This window comes from Anthonomus grandis, chromosome 4 (assembly GCF_022605725.1).
Source record: "Anthonomus grandis grandis chromosome 4, icAntGran1.3, whole genome shotgun sequence".
NCBI lineage: Eukaryota > Metazoa > Arthropoda > Insecta > Coleoptera > Curculionidae > Anthonomus > Anthonomus grandis.
The window spans coordinates 34,024,244-34,049,149 of record NC_065549.1 but is presented as its reverse complement, the minus strand read 5'-3'; the positions used below and the strand labels follow the sequence as shown (position 1 = coordinate 34,049,149).

Here is a 24,906-nt window from a genome sequence, read left to right as displayed (position 1 = left end):
CTTATCTCTTTATGTTGGCTTCACTTTTCTCATGAATTACTAGTACTGGCGTATATAAGCCAACCAATAAGCTTGGAACCAATAAATTTAAAATAGTCAGCTAATACCAACAAATGCCTACATTTAAATAGAGATAGAGTACCTTATCCTAAAGATGGTTAGAAAATACTAAAGAAATTTTGTATGTCAAGCAAAGAATTTTTTAAAGTTAGATAATCGTGTTTTTTTGGAAATAAAAATTCATATCTATGGCTGTATGGCTAGCGAAACGATGAAATTTGGCATAGGGTCTCTCAATACATTGGGAATAATGGATCCGTAAACGATTTTTTTTCCGGTACCACCAAATGGAGCGGTACTGTCTCAAAGTCAAAAATTCGTAAAAAAACGGGTCAAATTCCTTTCAGACGCGAGAACTCAAATAAAAAGCCTTTAAAAGACTTTAAATTTTTAGGACATAAGGGTCGGTGGGGGCTTAAGAACTGTATACTTTTTGGGCCAGATCGGTATACAGGGTAAGTTGTTATAAGCGAACAAAAGTGACTAAAAAAAAAATTTTAACTTCTCCAGAGGCTAAAAAAAAAATTTATAAAAAAAGTGTTTCGGCGAAAAGACTTCGTTTTATAAGAGATTGAACATACTTGGAGCTTTTTTTTGTGAAAAATTTATTTTACCAGTTCTGGCATTTTCAGTTTTTTGGAATTTTCCGCCAAACGATACTTATTTCGGAAAAAAAGTTTTTTTCAAAAAATAGCTTCATCCTTTATCTTTCATATGCCATATAACTGAAATTTTCGTAAGCCATACAGGGCGAGCAATAATGAACTTTACCCATGAAGGTCCGACCCAAAAATCACATTTTATTTAATAACTTTTTCGTAGTGGCATCTGGACCATTTATATTCTCAGGCATTAAATACTTTAATAACCCCATTATTTGTATAAAATTACAATCTTCCAACCTTAATAGGTTCTGAGCAATTCGCGTTTAATTCATTTGCGGCGTCCCTGTACATGGTGAAAAGATCAAACAACATCTAAAGGATCCAAAATTTTGTTTTACAACACATACTAAAATTTCAAGGTTCCAGCGATAGTACAAGTACCCGAAAAATGCGATTTTATGAAAAAAGTCAATTTTTTTGCGTTTTTGCAGGTAATTGGAGGTGTCAACCTAAACTCTAAAGAAATGGCTAGTGGGAACAATACTTTGACGCATGATGGGTAAAAATTTTTTGCTCGTGACAAGTGGCCGGGACTTGGTTGGGTTTTTTGTAAAATTATGAATGAAAATGAACCGGAAACGATCAGGGAAAGGAAGCACCGAATCAGAAAATGAATGGGCTTGCCGAATCTGTGCATATCAATTGGGGAAATTGTGTATTGCGGCCAGGAAAATTCGGCAAACATTTTGACGTCTTCGAAAAATGCCGTTTTTTTGAAAAGTCAGTGGTTTTATACCGGGGTGAGACGAAATGAAATTTGCCCTATTATTTTATTAAAATTATTCGAATATATACACGGGTCAGTCGTAATGATCTATTTAATTTAAAATAAGAATTTAGATATTTGGTGAGTTTTATGCTATTTAGTTTATTATTAATAAATGTTAACAATTCTTAAACATTGCTTTTGGGATATAAATAAAAAATTTTTGAAATTATTGATTTTTAAGGTTAGTCGAGTATCATAACTTTTTTGGTATTGGTGCGATTTGGTTGAAATTTGGTACCTAGTACCTATTTCGGATAAGATTAATAAATTTTTACAGATATTTGACATGACTATGTTTTAAGGTCACGTGACTACCTTAACTTTCTTCCTATTTGTCCGATTTGATTGAAATTTGGTATTTGGGGTTTATTTAGGATGCAATTATTAATTTTTCACAGATATTTGACATTTGATTTCCAGGTCACGTGACTATTGTAACTTTTTTGCTATTGGTCTGATTTGGTTCAAATTTGGTATTTGGGCTTTATTTAGGATGCAATTATTAATTTTTGACAGATATTTGATATTTGACTTCCGGGTCACGTGACTATTATAACTTTTTTGCTATGAGTCCGATTGGGTTCAAATTTGGTATTTATGCTTTATTTAGGACACAATTAATAAATTTTGATAGATAATTGACAAATTATATTTTAAAGTCACGTCACTTTCATAATTCTTTTGCTATTGATCCGATTGGGTTGAAGTTTAGTATTTGGGCTTTATTTAGGATGCAAGTAATAGATTTTGACAGAAATTTGACATAGTGAATTTTAAAGTCACGTGACTTCCATAACTTATTCGCTATTGATCCGATTGGGTTAAAATTTGGAATTTGGGGTTTATTTAGGATGCAATTGTTGATTTTTTACAAAATTTTAAAACATTAAGTTCTAGGGTCACGTGATTATCAAAATTTCCTATTCGATTGAAATTTGCTATTAGATGTTTTGTATATATTTATCGATAATATTTTTTATTACCCTATTCCTTTTATCTTAATTAGTTAAATTATTTCTTAAATTTGCCTTTCAAAAAAAAATTAAAAAATCATCGGTTCGAATACATAGTCTTTAAAGGGAACTTATCTTCTTTCGTAATATTGTAGCATTATTATAGATTTTGAAAAATGTTGTCATAAAGCTTTTTCATTACTTTTTGAATGGTCTTTAGCCAGAAAAAAGAAATTTTGAATTTGGAGCATGTTTTGAAAAATTTTCATTTTGGGCCGGATATTGTTTGAAAATCGATAAATGCAAATAAACAGGTTTTCTGTTCATTTTAGAGTCAAATCGATAATTACCTTTTTGAAAGGTATCCTGAAGTAGTACAAGATAGAATAATAAAAAATTAAAGTTTTTCCATAGGGCTCTTGATATTTCGATATTTATGATTAATAGTTTTTTACAATTTTCTCCGATTCTGTGACAGCTAGAATCAATTCGTTTTAACATTCGGATACCTCGTAATATTCCCGAAAACTTTTGTTTAAGACAAAAAGTTGTCAGAGTTATAGTTTATTTAGAAAAAAATAAAAACCATTTTTTCGAAATTTTTCATGGCTATACCCCTTTCGATTTTCGACCAAACAAAAATTTTTTTTTTCTTGAGTTTTTTTAGTGAAAATTGCCAGTTTAGGGCTAAAACTAAAATTTGTCAATAATTATTTTAAGAAAAAAAATGATACCGTGGGAAAAAACCAGTTTTCTTTTGTTTTTCCCACATTTTTACTAATATCTCGGCTTCTATACCTTCGATTCAATTCGTTGATGGTTTCTTTTATTTCTTATTCTCCTCCTGTTAATTCTTTTGATATTTTATTACTATTACTTTTCAAAATAAAGAGAAAAATTAAAACAAATCGACGTAAAATCCCGTTTGTTCTATTTTAATAAATAGACCCTTATGGGAACTTCTCTCTGAATTTGGTATTTATGGTTTATTTAGGATACAAGTAATAAATTATGACAGATAACTGACATGTGAGTTTCAGCCTAGATCACGTGCCTACCGTAACTTTTTTGCTATTGGTCCGATTCTGTTCGAATCTGGTATTCAGGCTTTATTTAGGATACAATTAATATACTTTGAGAGATATTTGAAATATAACACAGTATATTGACACACAACGCGACTATATAACAAATTATGGTTCTTTGAAGCATGATACCCCAACAAGTGGCCCTCTCTTTCCTTGGCAGATAAACGTTACCTCCCCGACTCACCTAAATACACCTGATAATTTGCGATTTTTTTTAAGAAATCCTCTAAGGCCCATCACTGACAAGTCCTAAAGGTTCCAAACTGGTCCCCACGGACCAAAAGTATAGGAGCGAAGCGACTATACTTGGTCTATATAAATAAAGATATATAAATAAAGATATATCTTTATATATCTATATAAAGACTATACTAATCGTGTTTTTTTGGAAATAAAAATTCATATCTATGGCTGTATGGCTAGCGAAACGATGAAATTTGGCATAGGGTCTCTCAATACATTGGGAATAATGGATCCGTAAACGATTTTTTTTTCCGCTTTTGGCCAAAGTTGCCCATCATTAGTGCATGCTGAACAGGGAAAACATTATTCTAAAAAAAATGATTAAAGAAAAATAATACGATGAGAACCATACTCGAAAAATCTTTCGTGCATAAATTAAGTTGTAAAGTAGAAATTACTACGGTAAATAAATAAAAGGAAGAAAGTCCAAAATATTTTCTATTTAATGTTAAAGGAATTTAGTTAATTTTTTTAAGGATTTTTTTTTAAAATTTGAGAATGTAAGACACTTTTGCAATTTTAGACTATATGCAATTAAAGACTATAAATGAATAAATCTAATTATCTGGAATCACAAAAGTAGAAAAGGTTTGTTTATAAATATATTCAAAAAGTTAAAGAATCTGATCGATGAATTAGATTTTCTGAGGTTGGGCGAAACTAAAAAAATCGAAGTCAAAAATAAACTTGATATTTAAATTAAACAACAACTCTCTATTCTTATAAAAATAACGTAGGCCTCCAAAAAAAGTCACCAATTTAAAATAATTTTGTATAATTCCTCGTCTTCTTCATGGATAATATTATTACTAATATGTTCAACTTAGTCTCACTTTAACATACAGTTTACGACATATAAATGTAAAACTTTCAATAACAGAAACTAGAATTAAGCGCAAGTTCTATTATACGAGGTATAAAGCCCTACGGAAAAAATCTGAAATTGATGGTACTTACAGGAATTTAATTAACATTTAATATTAATGATTGAGTTTTAACAATAGTATTTTAACCTTGTCGACCAGTATTTTACATATTTAATTTTTAGTACTAAGATGTTTCCTGCTAGCTAGAAAAATAAATAAGGCGATTCCAGGCTAGTCGAGAACAAAAGACATAAATCGATCAAATTATTTTTTTAGAAATTCGTAAACCCTCAACTAAACTCATCTTTCTATTTGCTTTGCTTTCGTTTCATACCTCCCACTTATATGACAAATACAGAGCATCTCTTGCTTCAGAATAAGCTTATTCTCGTACTTAATGTCCTTATGCTTAGTCCTTATGTATAATCAGCTTTAATGGTATTTACCATGGCTTTGTACACTATGCAGGAATTCACTTTTTTAATGGTTATTGTTCAAGTAAGTTAAAGAAATGCCAAAGGCTCTCTGCTCTATAAATAAAATGAATCCTATTTTTATCCCGAGGCATACCCTAAATTAATATAAGAAGTAATATCCCCGGAAAATCTGTATTTTTAGAAACACGTAGATACATAATACATTTACATAATACAGATACAGATACAAATACATAATACATTACATTACAGATACATAATACATAATACATTCAAGCAATTTTCGAAAGACTGAAAGAAGAATTTGTGAAAAATGAGCAAGAATAATCTATCCAAGGCATCATCTTCTAGAGTCCTGAGTTCTGTAGTTCTAAGTCCTGAGATTTTCAACTTTTTGTTAATGTGGCTGAAAAGGTTATATCTCAACTACCATTTACTTATGGAAACTTTCATCACTTTCTGCATACTTCCGTCAATAAACAAGTAAACAAGCTAAAGTTATTCCAATTTTTTAAAAATAACAGATCTTTTAATAAACTTACAAACTATCACTCTACTCCGCCTGTTCCAACAATTTGATTTTCGGACCAAATATCTAAGTTCTTTGAAATTAACAACTTATTTTGTCAGGAGTAATATGGCTATCTAAGTGGTAGATCTACAATAATGATCTAATAAAAATTATGTAATGGCATGAAAATTGCTTTAGATGCATGTACCGCAATATATGATATAATTAAAGCGTTCGACTGGGTATCACATAATTTACTATTACATACCTGGATGGATGGTTCCTATTAAATCGCATAAAAAGTGTGAAAAACTCATTAAGTGTCTTAATTCTTCACTAAGATACCAGAATACAGCTACCCTTCATTTCACTAAGATCTACCTGTGCACTACGATTCCTATGTAAGGGTGTAGCATTGTATCTTAATCTTACATATTACAAAACATATTGGATATCCTACGAAGAGTATAATAAGTCTAAATTAGTAAATACAAAAAAATTGAAGTAGACTTAAGTCAAAGATTTCAAGTCAAAATTAGTCAGCATTTGTGAAATAGAGTTTTTATGGTTTTTTAGGAAAATAGATGGTTGCTTTTCTACCTATTTTGAAGAAAATCTTAATTAAATAATAGCTCGAACATTTTTCCATGGGATGTTTGATGTATCAATTTTTGGTCGAAACCTGCCCAGAATCGTCTACTCGATTAGGTTTAGGTTTACTTCATAGATGTCCTTCGGACAATGATGCAAGCATATCATAGATTTAACTTCAAGACTGTCCTACGCTGACATGGGGTCATTTTCCTCATGTAAAATAGATCGTTGCTCTCCAATGTAGATGTATACAGGCTTTGGCTGATTGTGGGTCTAGAGCTTGCTGTCGTCAAGCATTTATTAATTTAAAGATTCTTATCTTCCCATTCTTATATAATTTCCACTGCTTTAAGTATATTAAAAGTAGAATAGGCTTATTTTCTTTACTGATGGTAACCATATTCATTAGCTAGATGTGGCAATATTATCTTACCAGACTTTTACATATTTTTAAAAAGAAGAAGAAATGCTGATCACTATTATATTCAGTTTTATAATGTACCTTCTACTTATATTAGAGACTTATACGAAAAATGATTTACTCAAATACAGAAACAGTATATTTTAAGTAAAAGCTTTTACTCTATTTAGGATTACCTTAATAATTACTTTAGTGATGTCTAAGACTTCTTTGTCTTTTGACTTGTTACTTTATGGTTTATTATACATAATTATGTGCAAAAGTTTTGTATTGATCTTTTTGTACATGGGTGTAAAATTCGATATCTTAACAAATTTTATATTTATTAGGCTTAGTTTTTGCTTCCTATATTTTTATTTTACATTTTTACGTAATTGATGTCTTCAGGCAATCACATTAAGATGAACTAGCTCACTAATGTTGTTTTTGCTGATGTTGCCTCTTTATGAATGAAACAAGTGTAATCTTTAATTAATCAATATAGACTAACTGAGAGATCATTGAAGACATTTAAATATCTTATTCTAAGATAATAAACATATATAGCGCCGAATTGCACGTCTTATTCTTGAAGTCACTCAGACCTAAATTTCTAACTATTATCTTGCCTGAAGTAGATCTATACCTTTTACGGTAAATTATAGTGTATATTAGCTATCCTTTACATTGTAAAATTACATCCTCACTTATACTATACAGGGCTTTCTTTCAAAACGATCGTGAGTGAACGAGTAATTAAGGGTGATAACTTTCTAAAAAAAAAAAAAAAAAAAAAAAAAAAAAAAAAAAAAAAAAAACACGTCAAATTAGATATACAGAGGGACGTTTAATTATGCATTTACTGAAGTTCTGTCAATCACCTCTTCACCTCTAGCTAACCTCATTTTAATATGTCAAATGGGAACCCCCATCGTGTGATACATCATAGTAAGGAACGTAAAATTCTCTATTCAACGGTACCAAAAAAAATGAAATCGGTAAATGTGTAAGCAAATAGTTAGCGAAAATGTCTACAAATAATGAATATTTTATTTACGTCAAACTTTGGTATGTCAAATGGCTACCCCATGGTGTGATACATTATTTTAAAGGGCATTCATTATGCTATCAATGGTTGTAAAAAAAAATAAAATTGATTGACCAAGAAGCAATTAAAGTGTAAATCGGTAGAGTAGAAAAACCAATTTAATTAGTTTAACAAATCTATTTTATTAAATGTTCAAAATGCGCGCCGTTATTAGCAAGACAATAAAAAAGCCTATTTTCAAACTCCTTACGAACATTGACAAGGGTCTGCCCGCTAATTTCTCTGCATTCTTGAAATATTCTATTTTTTAAATTCTCAATACTCTCAGGTGGGGTTTTATAAGCTTTGCTTTTTAAGTAGCCCCAAAGAAAAAAGTCTAGTGGGGTTAGGTCCGGAGACCGCGCAGGCCATTCGATTGCACCACGTCTGCTTCTCTTGAAATCTACTTTTCTCGAAAATTTTCATCAAGCCACTCTCGAACTACCAAAGTGTAGTGCGCGGTATTATTTTCACTATTTATACTATTTCTACGGATGATGGAAGAGTATATTGCATTTTCTAAAAGGTTTAAATAAATCTCGCCAGTCAAATTTTCTTCCAAAAAAAATGGCCCGATTATTTCATTCCCATAAATTCCTGCCCAAACATTAATTTTTTGGGGATATTGGGTATGGCCTTCCCGAAAAACATGCGGATTTTCATTATCCCAGTATCTACAGTTATGTATGTTGGCCTAAAAAAAGGTCGATTCGTCACTGAAGCAAATGTTCTTCAATAAATGGGGATCGTCGTCAATTCTCTGGCACATCACTTCACAAAATTGAATTCTCCTATCAAAATCATCTTATGTACGGAACCAGTGGAAATATTTGTTAGTTTTGCGGCCTTTGGTATAGACAAAGTTGGATCCATAGCAAATTGTCCTAGTACTTCAACTTGGCATGCTTCATCGACAACTCTATTTTTTTTCATATTTTTTCTTATTGCAAATCGATCCCGTCTCTTCAAATTTTTTTATCAATTCTAATACGTATTTATGGCTCACGTTTTCTTGATACCTTTCATTAAATGCTCTCGCGGTTCTGCGAGCACACCGATCTTAAGCTTCATAAAGGAAAATTATTTCTATTCTTTCGACTAGCGTATATACCATTTTATTAACTCACTGTTTTAACTAAAATTGAAAAATTGCACGCGTCAAACTGACAGTTGAAGACACTCTTTTTTCTCGCAAATAACGGTACACGTTCTTTACTTAAAAAAATAAATAATTTGCTTGAACTAAATGTACTGTTTGTTACCAGACATTTTAACTTTTAAATTGCTTGTATTTTTTTTGATGATCTATTATAAAAAATATAAGAATCTTAAAATGATGTTGGTACCACACTAAAAGTATTCATTTAAAATACCAAAGTTTGGCGTAAATAAAATATTTATTATTTCTAGACATTTTCGCTAACTATTTGCTTACACATTTACCGATTTAATTTTTTTTTGATACCGTTGAATAGAGAATTTTACGCTGCTTATTATGATGTATCACACGATGGAGGTTCCCATTTGACATATTAAAGTGAGGTTAGCTTGGTTTTAAGATAGTTATTAAGGGTGGATCGTTGAAATGAAAGCACTGTATAGTATATTATAATTTACAATAAAATTATTTAATGCATTTATTACATTTTTTATCCACAGCTTAGGAATGAGACATGATGGACCACTAGCTGATAATGACTGTGATCCAAGTAGCTACATTATGTCGCCAACTTTAGGTAGTGGAAAAATTACCTGGTCGGCTTGTAGTAAGCGATATCTTCAGAAATTCCTAGAGTAAGTATATAAATAAAATATTAAACTGGAAAATTTAAAACACCAGAAAAAGTAAAGCCTTATTTTTGATCAATATAGAAGCCTTTGATACAGATGGCATCAACGTATCTATAATGTTCTATTGCTGTCCCTATAGTCTCCCTTTGTTGGCATATTTCAGTAACTGTTGTATTAAAGCGTTAGCTTTCCAGATTCATAGAAATCTTTATAGCTTATTCCTATACCTAAAGTTATTTCACCGAATGAACTATCTCAACTTCCATCAGCCTTAATTAGCAATGGGAAAGAGCAATTTTAAAGGTACTAGAAAGAGTTTTAGAGATTTAAATCAGATTGTACGTGAATTAGATGTAGAGATTTGCTATTTTTCCTGGTATTAAATTTGCCTTCGGGAAATATTTCAGCTATTTAACTGATCTGTTAAAAGCAATAGATGACATATTAATGAGTTGACAATTTTGGCCCTCCTTGATTATTCCAAGGCCTTGGAATGGTGCTGGAGAGAGCGCTCGGTCTCTAATCAGAAAATACTCGACGGATCGCACTCAGTCGGTGAAGCACAACGGGATGGAATCCTTTGCTTAAGTCCCACCTATGGCATGCTAAAAAGATCTATTCTTGGTCCACGTTTCTTTACCCTGTATAAGTCCCAGATATATAAGAATGTAGAAATACTCATCAGTTCATCGATATGCCGATGCCGTTTATTCTCATTTTTTCCTGTCAACATCACGGAAGCTAATGATAAGATATCTGACGAATTAAACTCACTCGGAAAAGCCTTTAGTGACCACTGCTTACGTTAAAATCCAAGTAAATGTAAGCATCTTCTTTTTGGTGGGATGCTGTCTAGGAACAGCTTTGAAAAATTTATTCGGGTTAATGTGAATGGTAAACTGACCAAATGTAGTAATGTGGCTAAAAATCTTGGATTTTCAAATGAGATTAATTAAGCATATTGATTAATTTACAAAGAACGCCTTTGTTAACCTTAGGTAACTCTCTTTAGTCAGCGGCAACTCCCTAATACAAATCTAAAAGAAGTTTTATGGGTAAGTTTGGTGTGGTCTCATTTTACGCAAGTGATGAAATGGATTCAGTATATTTAAAACTGTTGCGTAAGATTTACAAATAGAATGAGAAAATTTGATAGCAGTGTGACTAGTGAAGTGGTTAAATATGACTGAAAGGAGTTACTTCATAGTATAGTTATCTCCAGTCAAATTATCTTTAAAAAATTCTCCCACTATCATTATCAGAGGGTTATGCTTAGCTGTGATATTCATGATTTGGACTTAAAAAATAAATAATCGTAATACCTCATTGTTATAAAATATCTTTTATTTAAGATGTATTGTACCTTCTGTCTTTAAAAGAAAAATCAGCCTTATTACTAATCTCTACTGGAACTGACCTTCAATTTACACATTGTAAATTTTAATAGACAATATTATTATTATCAGATTTTATGCCAAACGGCAATGCACTCTCCTCTGAGGAAAGGGTGTTCGGACTCTATTATTATTTACACATAATATACTTAAACTAAAATTACATATGTTCCTTAAACTAATAGATGCTATCTGCATTTCCAATGAACTTTCTGACGATTCGAGATGTAGATAATAGCGTCGAACTCTGCATTATCTTATAGCTGCTTTTCTTAAGGTTGAGCAGCTTCATGTTTTCGATCAGGCTCTTTAGTATTACTCCTATTGTTGACACAATAATTGCAACTTTTTTCATTTCCCATTGTCTTCGTAGCTGGTGTTCTAGATCCCTGTACTTAGGAATCTTTTCATTATGTTTCGCTCTAAGGTTGGTATTATCAGGAATAGCTACATCAATAAGGGTTTTCTTCCTATAAATTTTATCGATTAGTATTAGGTCAGGCTTATTGTTACTTCCTCGTTAGTTTGTAAGTACAGTGCGATTCCAATACCCAAAGTGTTGCTCATTTTCAAGAACTGGTTCCGGCTTATAGTTATAATATGGTAGCTTGGCTGCTGATAAGAGGTTTACTTTTTCTGCAAGCCCTTGATGCAGTATCTTTGTAACTGGATCTAATTCCGTTGGTGCAAAAGTTTGACATACATCGGTGACATGCTGAATGGACTCCGTTGTCTCACATTCATACCTACATCTTGTCACTTTGTACCGTCGGGTCAATTTTTTTCAGGACAAATTTTAAATAATATCTTGTTGGTATTACTTGATCTTGGATAGCCAAATTTTCTCTTGCTCGGGGTTATGATGTGTGAGTGGCTCAAGCTTCTAGAGTTTAAATGGTATTGAGTCATCTGCTTTACATACGGCACGATGAATATCTGATGTTTCAGCTTTTCTTAAGAAAATGATCGCAAGTACTGATTTGTTGAGTCAGTCGCTTTCCGATGTCGGTCATTCCTCTTCCTCCCATATGTCGAGGTAGCGTAGTTCGTTCTACGGCACTACGTGGATGATGCTTATTGGCTTTCATTAGAAGTGTTCTAGCCCTTCTTCTCTGAAAATTTTCGATGTCCGTTTTAGTTCATCCTATATCACAAAATGAATAAGTTAGTGAACTGATTCTATATCTATTAATAGCTTTAAATAAGTTTCTGCTATTAAGACTTATTTTAAGAAATCGTCGCATTCTTGTACTGAACTCATTATTTTATTTTTATTTTTATTATTATTAAAACCAGGTTTAACACTTAAAAAGAGCCTTCAATGCATTAGCAAAATATTTTTAAAAATGTTTATTGAAGTATTGATAAAAATTAGTTTTTAAAATAAAACCATTTGATATTCGCAATTAAATCATCAATCGAATTCTAAAATACATCGGTTCGTAAAGTGCTGCCCTTCAAATCTAAATATTAGTCTTTTAAAAATACGCTGGCATATTTCGCATAAAATAACAGCTGTTTTTTTGATTTAACTTCCACTTCTATTTTTGGTTTTCCAGTTTGTCTTTTTTAAATATATTAAATTTTCCCACAGCAGAAAAATTTTAAATTTTATTTATAACAAAATTTATATATTTGAACTCTTATTTATTTATTTTAAATATATAAACTTTCTTTAAAATATACCAAAAGTACGTCTGTGGTTACAGATTTTACATATCACCTGCCCACTATAATTGTTTTATCGTTTTTCGTAAGAAAACTTTAACTTAAATATTTAATTTAAATAGTACGTGGTTCTAGCTGCAAGAAAACTAGTCACAAACTATATGGTAGGTTTTTTTCAATCATCATCAGGAAGATGCAAATCTTGAATCATCAACTACTTACCTGACCCAGGAGAGACTGATGGCGCACTCTATACAATACAAGAAATAGTACTTCCAACAAGAAATTATCAAAACTAAACCTGAACTCCAAACAGTAGTAGACAATGAGAAATCAAAGGTCTACTGGGATCCACCGACACAATTTGATCGAAACACTTTACACAATAAGCCACATTTAATATTCCTAGATAAAAAAAACTAGACGGGCCATAACAGTTGATTTAACTGTCCCTCTTAATGAAAGCACAGGTAGGGTATACAATGAAACACGTCAAAAATACCAACCGCTGACTGAAGTACTGGGATTAACACTTGTTGAAATAAAACCAATTATAATTTTCCGCAATAATATTGTGAATACTTACCAATATGCAAAAAGCGGTGATCTTGGGTACAACTGCGGGAAAATCACGTAGACATTTCGCAATTAGATATGAAAAAAGATCGTTCGAACAGAGAAGTAGAATATGTACTATGGCTGTTACCTTATCCTTAAATCTTTTGTTTGTAGTCCTATGGTCGGAACCTTTGGTATGACACTCAAATTGCAAAAAAAATGTTTACCATAACCAGAACTCTTTATTTTAAACTGAATGATGGTTACCGAAACAAGTTTCGAGAATAAAATAAAGAGTTTTGCTAAAATCACACCTTGCTAAAATCTAACATAACTAGTGGCTTCATTTATTCCACTAAAAACTTTCTCTTAGTCCACTCATCATCTTAGGATACTCAAGAGAGCCGTACAGCAATTACGGCCTTTTTGAACCCTAACAGAAAAGAGTCAAAGGAAGATATTCACTCATTTGATTTGAAAGTTTTATTCAGTATAAACGAACTATCTGTAAAACAATTGCTAAAATTCTGTAGAGCTTTACACTATTGGATATTGTCCCACCGACTGGATGCGCAGAGGACATTTAACTGAGAATATTGCTGCTGTAGTCAAAAGTATTGGATAGATCGCGATTAATCGATTTTTCGTTACTCTTAAACTTTGAATCTCTCCTATACCACATTGTGGCATATTTTGACTCGAGATCTTGGATTGAAGAGTTACAAAGTTCAGATTTTCGAAGAATTGAAGCCGGCTGATCTTTGTTTGATTCGTGAATTCAGTCAATAAGCGTTCGAACAGCTCGCGATTGATTTGTATATTTACCCAAAAATCAGTGACGAGGCTCATTTCTAGCTTAACGGCTATGTAAACAAGAAAAGTATTTTTTTTACTTTATTTGGTGAGGCTTTTGGAGCGGCGCAAAGTAGATCGCCTATATGGAGATATCGGAACGTTGTTATACAGGGTGTTTCAGAACTATGAAATAAAACTTCTGGGGGTTGTTCAGTGCAACAGAAGAATCCATTTGAGTATAGGAACCCATGTCCGGAAATGCGTCACTACGCCACTACGGCCCTAAGACGCGTTAAAATTTACAAAAAACATTAATTACCTAAATAGGATCTGCTGCATTAATTTTTACTTTTTGTACATGATACCATAACAACAATTGTTTAAAATCAACGCTTATCAATGTCATGTTTAAAAATTTTATAGCTTACAATTTTTAAACATTTATTGCTAATGGAAAACTTTACCAATCAAGAATTGGCGGATATGCATTTGGCATACGGAGCAACAAACTGCAATGCACGAGCAGCATCGCGATTGTATCATGAACGTTATCCCGAACGATAGCATCCTGGATACAAAAAGTTTATTGCGGTTCATCGCAATAAACATGGGAGACAGGCATGTTTAAGATCAAGATGCATGATGCTGGTGTTGCTCGAACCGTAAGAACGGTCGAATTTGAAGAAGAGGTGCTTCAGCGAATTGCCGATGAACCATCAAATAGCACACGTGACGTCACTAAGAATATGAATACGAGTAACGCTTCTGTCTGGCGGGTACTACACGAGCAACAACTCCATCCTTACCAGTTCCAGAAAGTTCAAGGTATGACTGCAGCCGATTATCATTCTAGAGTTCAACTTTGTCGATGGCTTCTGGATCACATCATTGCACAACGAAATTTTTTACGATATGTTTTGTGGACCGATGAAGCCTCTTTCACAAGAGACGGTATTTTTAATAGTAGGAATAGCCATGTTTGGGACGAAAAAAATCCTTTTTCCAAGAAAACATCAGAATCGTTGGTCTGTCAACGTATGGGTAGGCATTGTTGATGATTATTTAATTGGGCCATACCTTCTACCGGAACGGTTAACAGGACCTATTTATCTGCGTTTCTTGGAGGAAGTTCTCCCAGAACTCCTTGAAAATGTTCCACTAAACGTTAGACAGCAAATGTGGTTTCAGCATGATGGAGCGCCGTGTGAAGGTTCGATTTAGGAATTATAAATAAGAATGCCAAATGCGCTTACACCATTGTATATTACTCTCTTCGATGATATCTGGTATATTAGTAGTTATTTAAAAACAGTGTTCTACATAATTGTCGTGCATACGTGTGCAATAGTATTGCATAAATATTTAACAATAATAATAATTCATTGTATAACAAATTAATATACAGTATGATACTTGAAAATAAATAACATATATCACTATTATATTATTGTACCACATCTCCCCCTTTTGAAAGAATGAACTACATTTTTAATGAAATAAAAATGGAGTACTTTCGTACAAAAATAAATATTCATAAGGTATATGCGCTTTTTTACTACATTTTACACTTCTATTTTACAATAAAAATAAAATTATTAGAGGTTCAAGGAAAGTGTTAAGAAAAAGATAAGAGGAATAATAGAAAGAAAATAAATAATAAAGAAAGGATAGAAAAGAAAAGTATTTATCGATCGAGTATAGATTTAAATATTTTTTTTTGTTTAATTTAAAAATGAAACCTAAAATGTTAACCCTGATTTTACTTAAACAAACTTATTACCTAAATAAACTTATTACTTAATTAAAGTACACATGTACTTAAGTTGTTTAATTTAAATAATGTTACATAATTCTTAACTATTTTGAAGCCTAAACAATACGTGTTAAGTTATTAAATTATGAACCTCAATTTTTGCGAAGCTTTGCATTGACTTATGAGACATAATATGTATTATAAAATATTAGGTTACAAGGTTAGTAAATTAAAACTAGTACATGTTTTCTTTTCGGTACAACTGCTATAATTGACATAATTAATTGTTTTTCTTTTAATTTTTCTACGATAAACACTGAAAATGGCTTTTTCACTTTAATCACTTATAAAAATGCTGTAATCTATTTTTATGCACTTTCACTTTAGCGTCACTTTTACTATTACTTAATATACAATTTACACCTTCTACCTCCTCTACTACGAAAGGGCCTTTATACCAAGGGTCAAATTTCGTTCTATTTTCATTATTTAAAAGTACTGAGTCACCGGGTTTTAAATATATTTCTTTAGACTGTTTATCGTATTCTAATTTTCGCTGAACTTTTGCTTTTTGAATAAAATCATTGGCTCGTCTATTTGCAATTTGTAAGCGATATCTGACTTCTTGATAATATGCGTCGATATTATATACAGGGTCTATCAAAGTACCATTTAAAATATTAGAAAAATCAACCTTACGTGCAAAAACTAATTCAAATGGCGTATATTCGTGATATACACTGGGAGTTGTGTTATAACAAAAGCTGAAATAGTTTGTCCATTCATCCCAATCGTCTTGCATTTCGTTTATGTACATTCTAAGAAACTCATTTAAGACTCTATGATTTCTTTCACAACCACCTATAGTTTGACTATGGTAGGCTGTCGAAATAGAATGTTTAATTTTTAGAAGTTCAGAAAGTGATGTAAGTACTTCGTTTTTATACTCAGTGCCCATATCGGTTCTGATTTCCTGCATTGGGCCATAATTAAGAATAAATTCATTAAACATTGCCCTAGCTATAGTTTTAGCTTCTTTATTCGGAATAGGGATAATTTTAACAAATTTAGTTAACTCGCACTGGATTGTTATTGCATACATATTGTTGTTAGGAGTTTTTCTGAATGGTCCAATCGTGTCGATACATGTGATGTCAAATGCTTTTTGTGGTGTAGGTGTTATTACCATTGGCTCTGAATGAGTTATTTTTCTCTTATTAATTTGACACTTTTGACATTTTTTAACGTATTTGTTGACATCGCGGGACATTCCTTTCCATCGGTAATTTGCTCTTAGCTTCTTAAGCAATTTTTTCTGTCCACAGTGACCTCCGGTAAGTGGATTATCATGATATTCCTGTACTAACGCTAACTTGTCATCATTATTTTTAATAATTTTGGGCTCTTCATACAGAAAAATAGTAAGATTTTTTAATTTACTTAAAGCAATATTTTTTAATTCGTTTATTGTGCACAATTTAAATATTTCATCTGTTATTTTTAGCTTTAGTTCCTTAATGTTGCAATCAGCAGCCATTTTTTCCAGCTTAGACAAAACTGTTCCTAAGAATGTTTTGTCATTACTGATTAACATTTTATCCTCGATTATAAAATCTTTATTCTTACCCATAATTATCCATAGATATTTATGCTGAATTTTAAATTTTACATAAGCTAATTTTAAAATATTACTATATTCTAAAGTCTCTAGGACTTTTGGTTTAACCGTAAACGGCATGCTAGCATTCTTGCTATTATCTTCTGTTAAGGTAGTATCCTTTTTTGCCATTGCCCGTGTTACTGCAAATACGTTGACTGTTTTGTTATTTATCGCCAAATCGCTTAGTTCGCTAATACAAATTCTCGATAATGCATCTGCTCCTACATTGTCCTTTCCTTTAATATATTCAATTTCAAAATTATATTCTTCTAAATCTAATCGCATCCTGGTAAGTTTTGAAGATGGGTCTTTCATAGAAAAGAGATACACTAAAGGCTTATGGTCAGATTTTACCAAAAATTTATTTCCGTACAAATATGGCCTAAAATACTGAATCGCCCAGTGGATGGCTACTAATTCTTGTTCTATAGTCGCTTTATTAGATTCTCCTTTAGTGAATGATTTTGAAGCGTAAGCTATTGGCAATTCTTGCCCATTAAAGTTTTGTGATAATATAGCGCCACAAGCATTTTTTGATGCGTCTGTTGTTAAAATAAATTGTTTATTAAAGTCTGGGTATTGTAAAATTTCGGGTTGCAACAACGAATTTTTAAGAAAAATAAAAGCTTGTTTACATTTTTCACTCCATTCGAATTGCGTATTTTTTCTTGTTAACATATTAAGAGGTTTTGCAATTTCTGCGAAGTTTCGAATAAACCTGCGATAATAGTTACAAAATGCTATAAAGCGTTTTACTTCATCAGCATTTCTAGGCTCTGGGTATTTATTAATAATGTCGTATTTTGACTCGTCAGGCAAAATTCCATTACTAGTAATCCTGTGACCTAGGTAGGTAACTTCTTGCGAAAAAAAATTGCATTTTTCGGGATTTAATTTTAAATTGTATTTTCTGCACGTTTCAAATACACTACGTAAATTTTGTAAATGATGATTTTTTGAACAACCAATTACAATTACGTCATCCATGTACAAGAAAGCCTTTTCAGGTGTTATTCCAGCAAATGCTATATTCATCATTCTCTGGAAACTGTTTGGGCTTATTCTGAGGCCAAATGGTAACCTTGTAAATCTGTAGCTACCTGTACTTGTACTAAAAGTTGTAAAATCTCTAGATTCTTCTGCAAGTGGTATTTGATGAAAGCCCGCCTTTAAATCTAGCGTTGAAAACCATTTAGCACGGCCTAGTTGGTCTAAAATATCGTCAATTCGAGGCAATGGAAATTTATCAGGGATAATTTTCTTATTTGCCTCTCTAAAATCCACTACTAGTCGCCATTTTTTATCATGACCCTTAGATTTCTTAGGTACCAAAAGGATTGGACTATTGTAAACGGCATTAGATTCCTCTATTATGTTTTCCTCTAACATTTTACTTACCTGTGCATTTATTTCTTTAGATTGGGAAAGCGGTGTTCGATAATTTTTTATATAGAAAGGTTGCTCATCAGCTAATTTAATTTTTTGTTTATAAAAATTGTTTGTTGTTAATTTATCACATTTTAACCCAAATATATCAGCAAATTCCATGCATAATTCGGTGGTTTCCTTTTTCGCGCATTCCGGGATGTTTTTATTTAATTCCTTTAATAGTTGATCTTTTCGGTTATTTTGATTACAATGCAATTGATAACACGAAAAGTTTTTTAGGGATTCGGTTACAATTTTAGGATTATTTATGGTTATGGTTTCGCATGTTGTATTTAGAATTTTAATTATTGGACTTGACCTAGAAATTATGGTTGATGCTATGAAAACGCCTGGGGATATTTCGTTATTTAATACAACCGAATCTTCTTTAAGATATTTTAACTTTTCTACTTTTCTAATTATTTCACATCTCGGGGGGATAATTAACATATCTTTTGCAGGGCTGTCATGAATTGGTATAGAGATTAAATTATTATGCAGTCTTATTTGCATTGTCCAATTAGAGTAGTCCAATTGACATTGATATTGTGTAATAAAATCTCTACCAAGAATTCCATCTGCTGGTATGGGAAAATTATCCTCAACTATGTGAAAATTTTGTTTTAAAGAAAAATTGTCAATAAACATTACAGTTTTAGTAGTACCTATGGAAGTTATATGTCCTTCTGTAACACCGTTTATCCTGCTAGCATTTGCTCTGTCAACTATTTGGTTTTTATCGATTTTTGTTCGCTTAATTAAAGAAATATCGGCACCAGTATCTACGATTAATGTTATTGTTTCATTTTGTGTCATTTGGGTCTGAACGACGATAAAATTTGACAACGATAGGTCCATGTTAAAAATATTTATTGCTCCCCCAATGGACCTGGTTGGGGTGATAATTCGTTTCCGGAATTATCTGTCTCAAAGCTGCGCACAGAATAGTTTCCTCTGCCTCGTTGAGAATAGCCCCTGTGACCTCTATATCTGCTATGGCCACCATGATAATTATTATGGATAGGAACTTCAGGAATTCTATTAAATCCTCTTTTCCATTGTCCTTGCGCCCTAGGATAATGACCTCTATAATTTGGATTGCCTCTATTGTTGAATCGATTTTGTGTAAAAAGGACTGTAGAATTTTTTGATTCAGTTTCGACGCTAACAAACTTTGTCAAGGCGTCTTGAGTTGTGTTGAATGTGCCTGCTTTCATTATCAACCTGGATCTTTCTGAGGTTGCATTCGATTTTAGGGCTTTAACTGCAATATTAGTTGTATAACCCTCTGCTACATTTACTGGTACACCTTCATTTATGTACGCTCTTTTTAAGCTTGTTGCTAAAGCTTCTATGTCAGATGCATATTTTGATGTATCGCTGGATCCTTGTTTAAGAGCTAATAATTTTGCCGAAACTAACTGCGAACTTTCACCCTTAATATTGCTTGTTAGTTTTTGAATTATAATTGGTATGGTATCATTATCGCCAATAAGGTCTCTTGCTTTACCAACTAATTTAGTTTTAATAAGAGCCACGGCATTTGCTTCGTGCCCTTCACAATTTTCTTGGATTAAAGTTAGTGCGTCAATAAAAGATCGAAGTTTATCCGCTGAGCCATCAAAATCATTGCACAAAACCCTGCTGGTGAAATTAAAAAAATCCATTTTAGTCATCGCCATTTTGCCAGTTTCAATTTTAATTTCAGTGTTTGTATTTTCTTCGTCTGAACCCTCTGAAGAGTTTTCACTGTCAATAATATCCTCCTCAATCACGTTTGGATCAATTAGTTCAGTGCACGATGTAGGTATTTTATACGAAACATTTAATACTTGATATACCCTGACTACTTTATCTCTTGAGACGGAAAAAAGTTTTTTAATAGCAAAATACTGTTCTTGACTTAAATTTTTGTAATCATGTAATACAAGTTGCACAAAGGTATTATAGTATTTAAGTAAATTATCCCTAACTTCTTTTTTAATTTCCTCTGATTTAGGTATTTTTTTTCTTTAAGACTCTTTTTGATTCGTTAGTAATTAATATTTTTAAATTTGATAACTTGGTATAAAGTTCTTCCCAAGCTGATGACATAAAAATAACTAAATTTAGCCTAAATTACGGTAAAAAAAATCTAACATAATAGTAGTACATGAAAAATGTAAACAAAAATCCAACATAAAAATTATTATTCAGCTATATATATGTAATATGTAACTTTATAATATATTATAATATTATAACTTACGATTACTTTATGAACTAATAAAAAAAAATAGTTTTACCCCCAAAAATATTTTAAAACTGCTAAATAGCCAAAAAATCTTATCTTAAATATACACAAATAAATAAAATTACATACCAACTATAATATAACATTTGTGTGGTCCATGTCCTGGGACGGATGCAAAATCTCCATTACATCTCCTTCTTCCATCTTCCAATAAACAGGTGGCATTTAATCGCTCGTCCTTAATGTCACTGCTTTCAGGTTTTACTAAAATGTTTTTCTACACCAACACATTGCTTCTTCTTTCACTAACACGGACTCACAAACACAAACCACTATGTAATAGTCTTACTTAGATATCACCAACTGGAGCTTTTAGCATAAGACTTCTTGACAAGTCTCTTTTCATGTTTCTGCGGTAAGCCTTCCTAATTTTTAGTAACACCAAAGTTACAACAGCCACAGTGATTATATAAAGCAGAATACGGATATCCATAGGGACATTTATAGCTTGTTCTTCCACTATAAAATTGGAGTTTACAACACCTGTGTCCGTAACTTCAGCATGCTTGGTGTTAGTAGTACCCATATTGACTCACACTGTATGTTACTGTACATTAGCACACTTTACAGCAACTAGCTCCCATACTTTTACTACTCTTACTGAAAAATGCACTAAAAAATGGTGTGGCACTGGCAGGATCGCCATGTGAAGGTTCGATTTAGGAATTATAAATAAGAATGCCAAATGCGCTTACACCATTGTATATTACTCTCTTCGATGATATCTGGTATATTAGTAGTTATTTAAAAACAGTGTTCTACATAATTGTCGTGCATACGTGTGCAATAGTATTGCATAAATATTTAACAATAATAATAATTCATTGTATAACAAATTAATATACAGTATGATACTTGAAAATAAATAACATATATCACTATTATATTATTGTACCACAGCCGGCTCACTTTGCTGTACAAGTACGCGAGTATTTGGCTCAGCGGTTTGGGCACCGTTGGATTGCCAAAGGTGGAGCAGTTTCTTGGCCTCCTAGGTCACCCGATTTAACATCGCTCGATTTTTTCTTGTGGGGACATGTAAAGTCTTAAGTCTACAAAACTCGAATCAGAGCTAGACTTAATTAGACGATTAACAGCAGCATTTGAAATCACTCGAAACGAGGATCAAATTTTTAGTGTAGTCCGCCGAAATCATGTGCGGCGTTTAAATCGGTGTATTGAGGTTGGAGGAAGACATTTTGAACAATTGTTGTGATGGTATCATATACAAAAAGTAAAAATAAATGCATCAGATCCTATTTAGGTAATTAATATTTTTTTTAAATTTAAACGCGTCTTAGGGCCGTAGTGGCGTAGTGACACATTTCCGGACATGGGTTCCTATACTCAAATGGATTCTACTGTTGCACTGAACAACCCCTAGAAGTTTGATCCCATAGTTCTGAAACACCCTGTATTTTATATAATATTTGTACTTACTGTAATAATTTAACTAAAAACAAGTTTTTATTTATCAATATAATATTTATTTTTTTGCTTAACAATAAATATTTTTTAAAAAAAATTGTTTTGCGGTAAATTAATCGTTATAATATACAAATTTAATTCCCAATTTCTATATTCATTTTTAAAAAGGCCTGCTAAGAATAACTAAACATAAGTCTGATTTAATGAAAAATAGACAATATTTTTCTACAAGTTAGCATTAGAGTTTACAGTAAATACATTGCAGTGACTTGTTAATACAGGGTGTTTTTGTATTCATTAAATGTATTCGTTTGATGTGAATTTTAAATATTATTATTTTAATCATAAATATATAAAGAAAAAAAAAGGATAGGAAACTATATTATCTAGTAATTAGTAAGTTATTTCGCGTGTTTTATAATTAATTTTACCTTTTTTAAGATACCTACAACTCTTAATTGCAAGTTTACTAATTTAGCTTCGTTTTCTAATTTCAATTGCTTAAATTACTGCGTAAATAATAGAAAATTGGAAAAGTTAAAATACAAGGTAAAGTAGTTTATGGCTAACTAAAAAAAACATTAAGAGTATTACTAATGCCAAAAGGTATGAAAACTATAATTTACTAACTTGTTACATGACTCAAAGCTTAAACTAATTGGTTTAAATAAAATTTTCCAATGAACTAATTAACCATGAAAAACAAAAATAAGTTACCTACATATATATAAAAATAGTAAGAGTTCTCCATGAACCTATACTGAGTGTCAACTAAAGTATGATAATGGTTTTCTATAAAGCAATAAAAGTAATATATTATTGTATAAAATAGATGGTATTGCTTGTTCTTGTTTTGGCATTTAATTTTCATCATTATTAGCTCTATTTGCATCATTATTAACTGTTGCCGTATTGTCTAAAAATGTTTTTTTTATAAATAAATAAAAATACGTTTGTTAGAGGGACTTACCCAAATTTATCATTTCCTCTTCAGATCCCAAATATGCGTACTCTGGTATGGCTGAAGGATTAAAGGGACAAACACCTGTTGACCTAAAAGCAGATACAGCATTCTCAACTGTCGCAGCTTTTGACCACGCCTTAGATAGCAGCTGGCCAAATTGTAACCGGTTAATTTTCCTAGTTGGATTTGTTCTAATAAATTTGTTGCAAGCATTATTAAAGAAAGCTTTAAGACTCTTAAAAAAACATCTATCTAAAGGTTGGAGAAACTGTGTGGTATGACTAGGCAGGCAAAGAGGAATAACACCATGTTCATCAGAGTATTCAAGCATCTCTGATGAGCTGCAATGGCTAGCATGCCCATCCAGTAAAAGTAGAACTTTTCCTTGCGGTTTACGTGGTATAAATTGATTTTTTAGCCAAGCAAACATTATATCAGTGTTAATGTAAGCTGATTTTTCATTCATATAAACAGTGGAGCCAGCGGGCATTCCATCTTCAAACTCAGCTTTTTTATTTTTCCCCTTGAATATACAAGTAGGTGGTATGTAATAACGTTCTGCATTACAACATGATATTACTGGTATGGTTTCTCCCTTCTCTGAAGCAGTAATTGCAGCAACATTTTTTGAGCCTTTTGTAGCAATAACATAACCAGGTTTATTATTTAATTGTAAGCACGTTTCGTCCATATTAAATACGTGACCAGCTTTGTTCATTATTTCTCCTTCGATTAATGTGGTTTCAAGTAAATTAAAATACTCAGAAACATCTGTCTTATTCATTCCTTTACAACGGGGTAGTGACACCCCTTCAGCTTTTTTAACACTTTGGTCGGGGTTTCGTTTTAAAAACATAGTTAACCAATCATGTAATTGCTGGATATGTAGCTTAATTTTTTTCTCATTTTCGATGCCAAGAACACAAGGTGGACCAAGAGCTGGTTTCTGGAAATCATTGTTTTTGAAGCGCCTGCGAAATGTTGGTGGTGGAATGATGTTAAAATTACGGCACGCCTCTCTGATACCCATAACACCATTTCTGACAGCTTCTGCAGCATTGACTAAATCTTCTTCAGTTCAGTTTCCTCTTTGCACTGAACCTTTTCTAATGTAGTCAGTCGGCATGACTTTAAAAAATACATTTATATACTTTGGATGTCTAAATTGTATACTTAAATGCCAATTTTAGACTTAGATTTTTGTAAGGATTAAATAAAAAAATTATTTTTGTTTTCCGGGATAGATGGCCCATGGGCCAACTAACCCATTTAGTAGTTGGGCCATCTATCCCAAAAGTCAGGATGTGAGATGGCCTACTAAATATTTCCTATGATTTATTAAATTTTAGAGGTACGGGTGCATTAACATAACCTCAAAAATGCACAAACCCAAAAGGAGTAACAAAAACTTGAAAAAAAAACAAAATTTTCAGAAAAAAACTATACACTACTTTTAAGATTTAATATTTTTAATGCTTGTAAAATATTTTTTTTAGCAAAA

At 31.8% G+C, this 24,906-nt stretch overlaps 1 protein-coding gene across 1 annotated transcript in view; it reads left to right on the top strand.

Moving 5' to 3' along the window:
• Positions 1–24,906, top strand: part of LOC126735613 (A disintegrin and metalloproteinase with thrombospondin motifs adt-1-like) — a 224,637-nt gene that overhangs the window by 178,800 nt on the left and 20,931 nt on the right. The window contains exon 8 of the mRNA XM_050439673.1: positions 9,333–9,467. Coding sequence (XP_050295630.1) covers positions 9,333–9,467 — 135 coding nt within the window. The remainder of the gene's footprint in view (positions 1–9,332; positions 9,468–24,906) is intronic.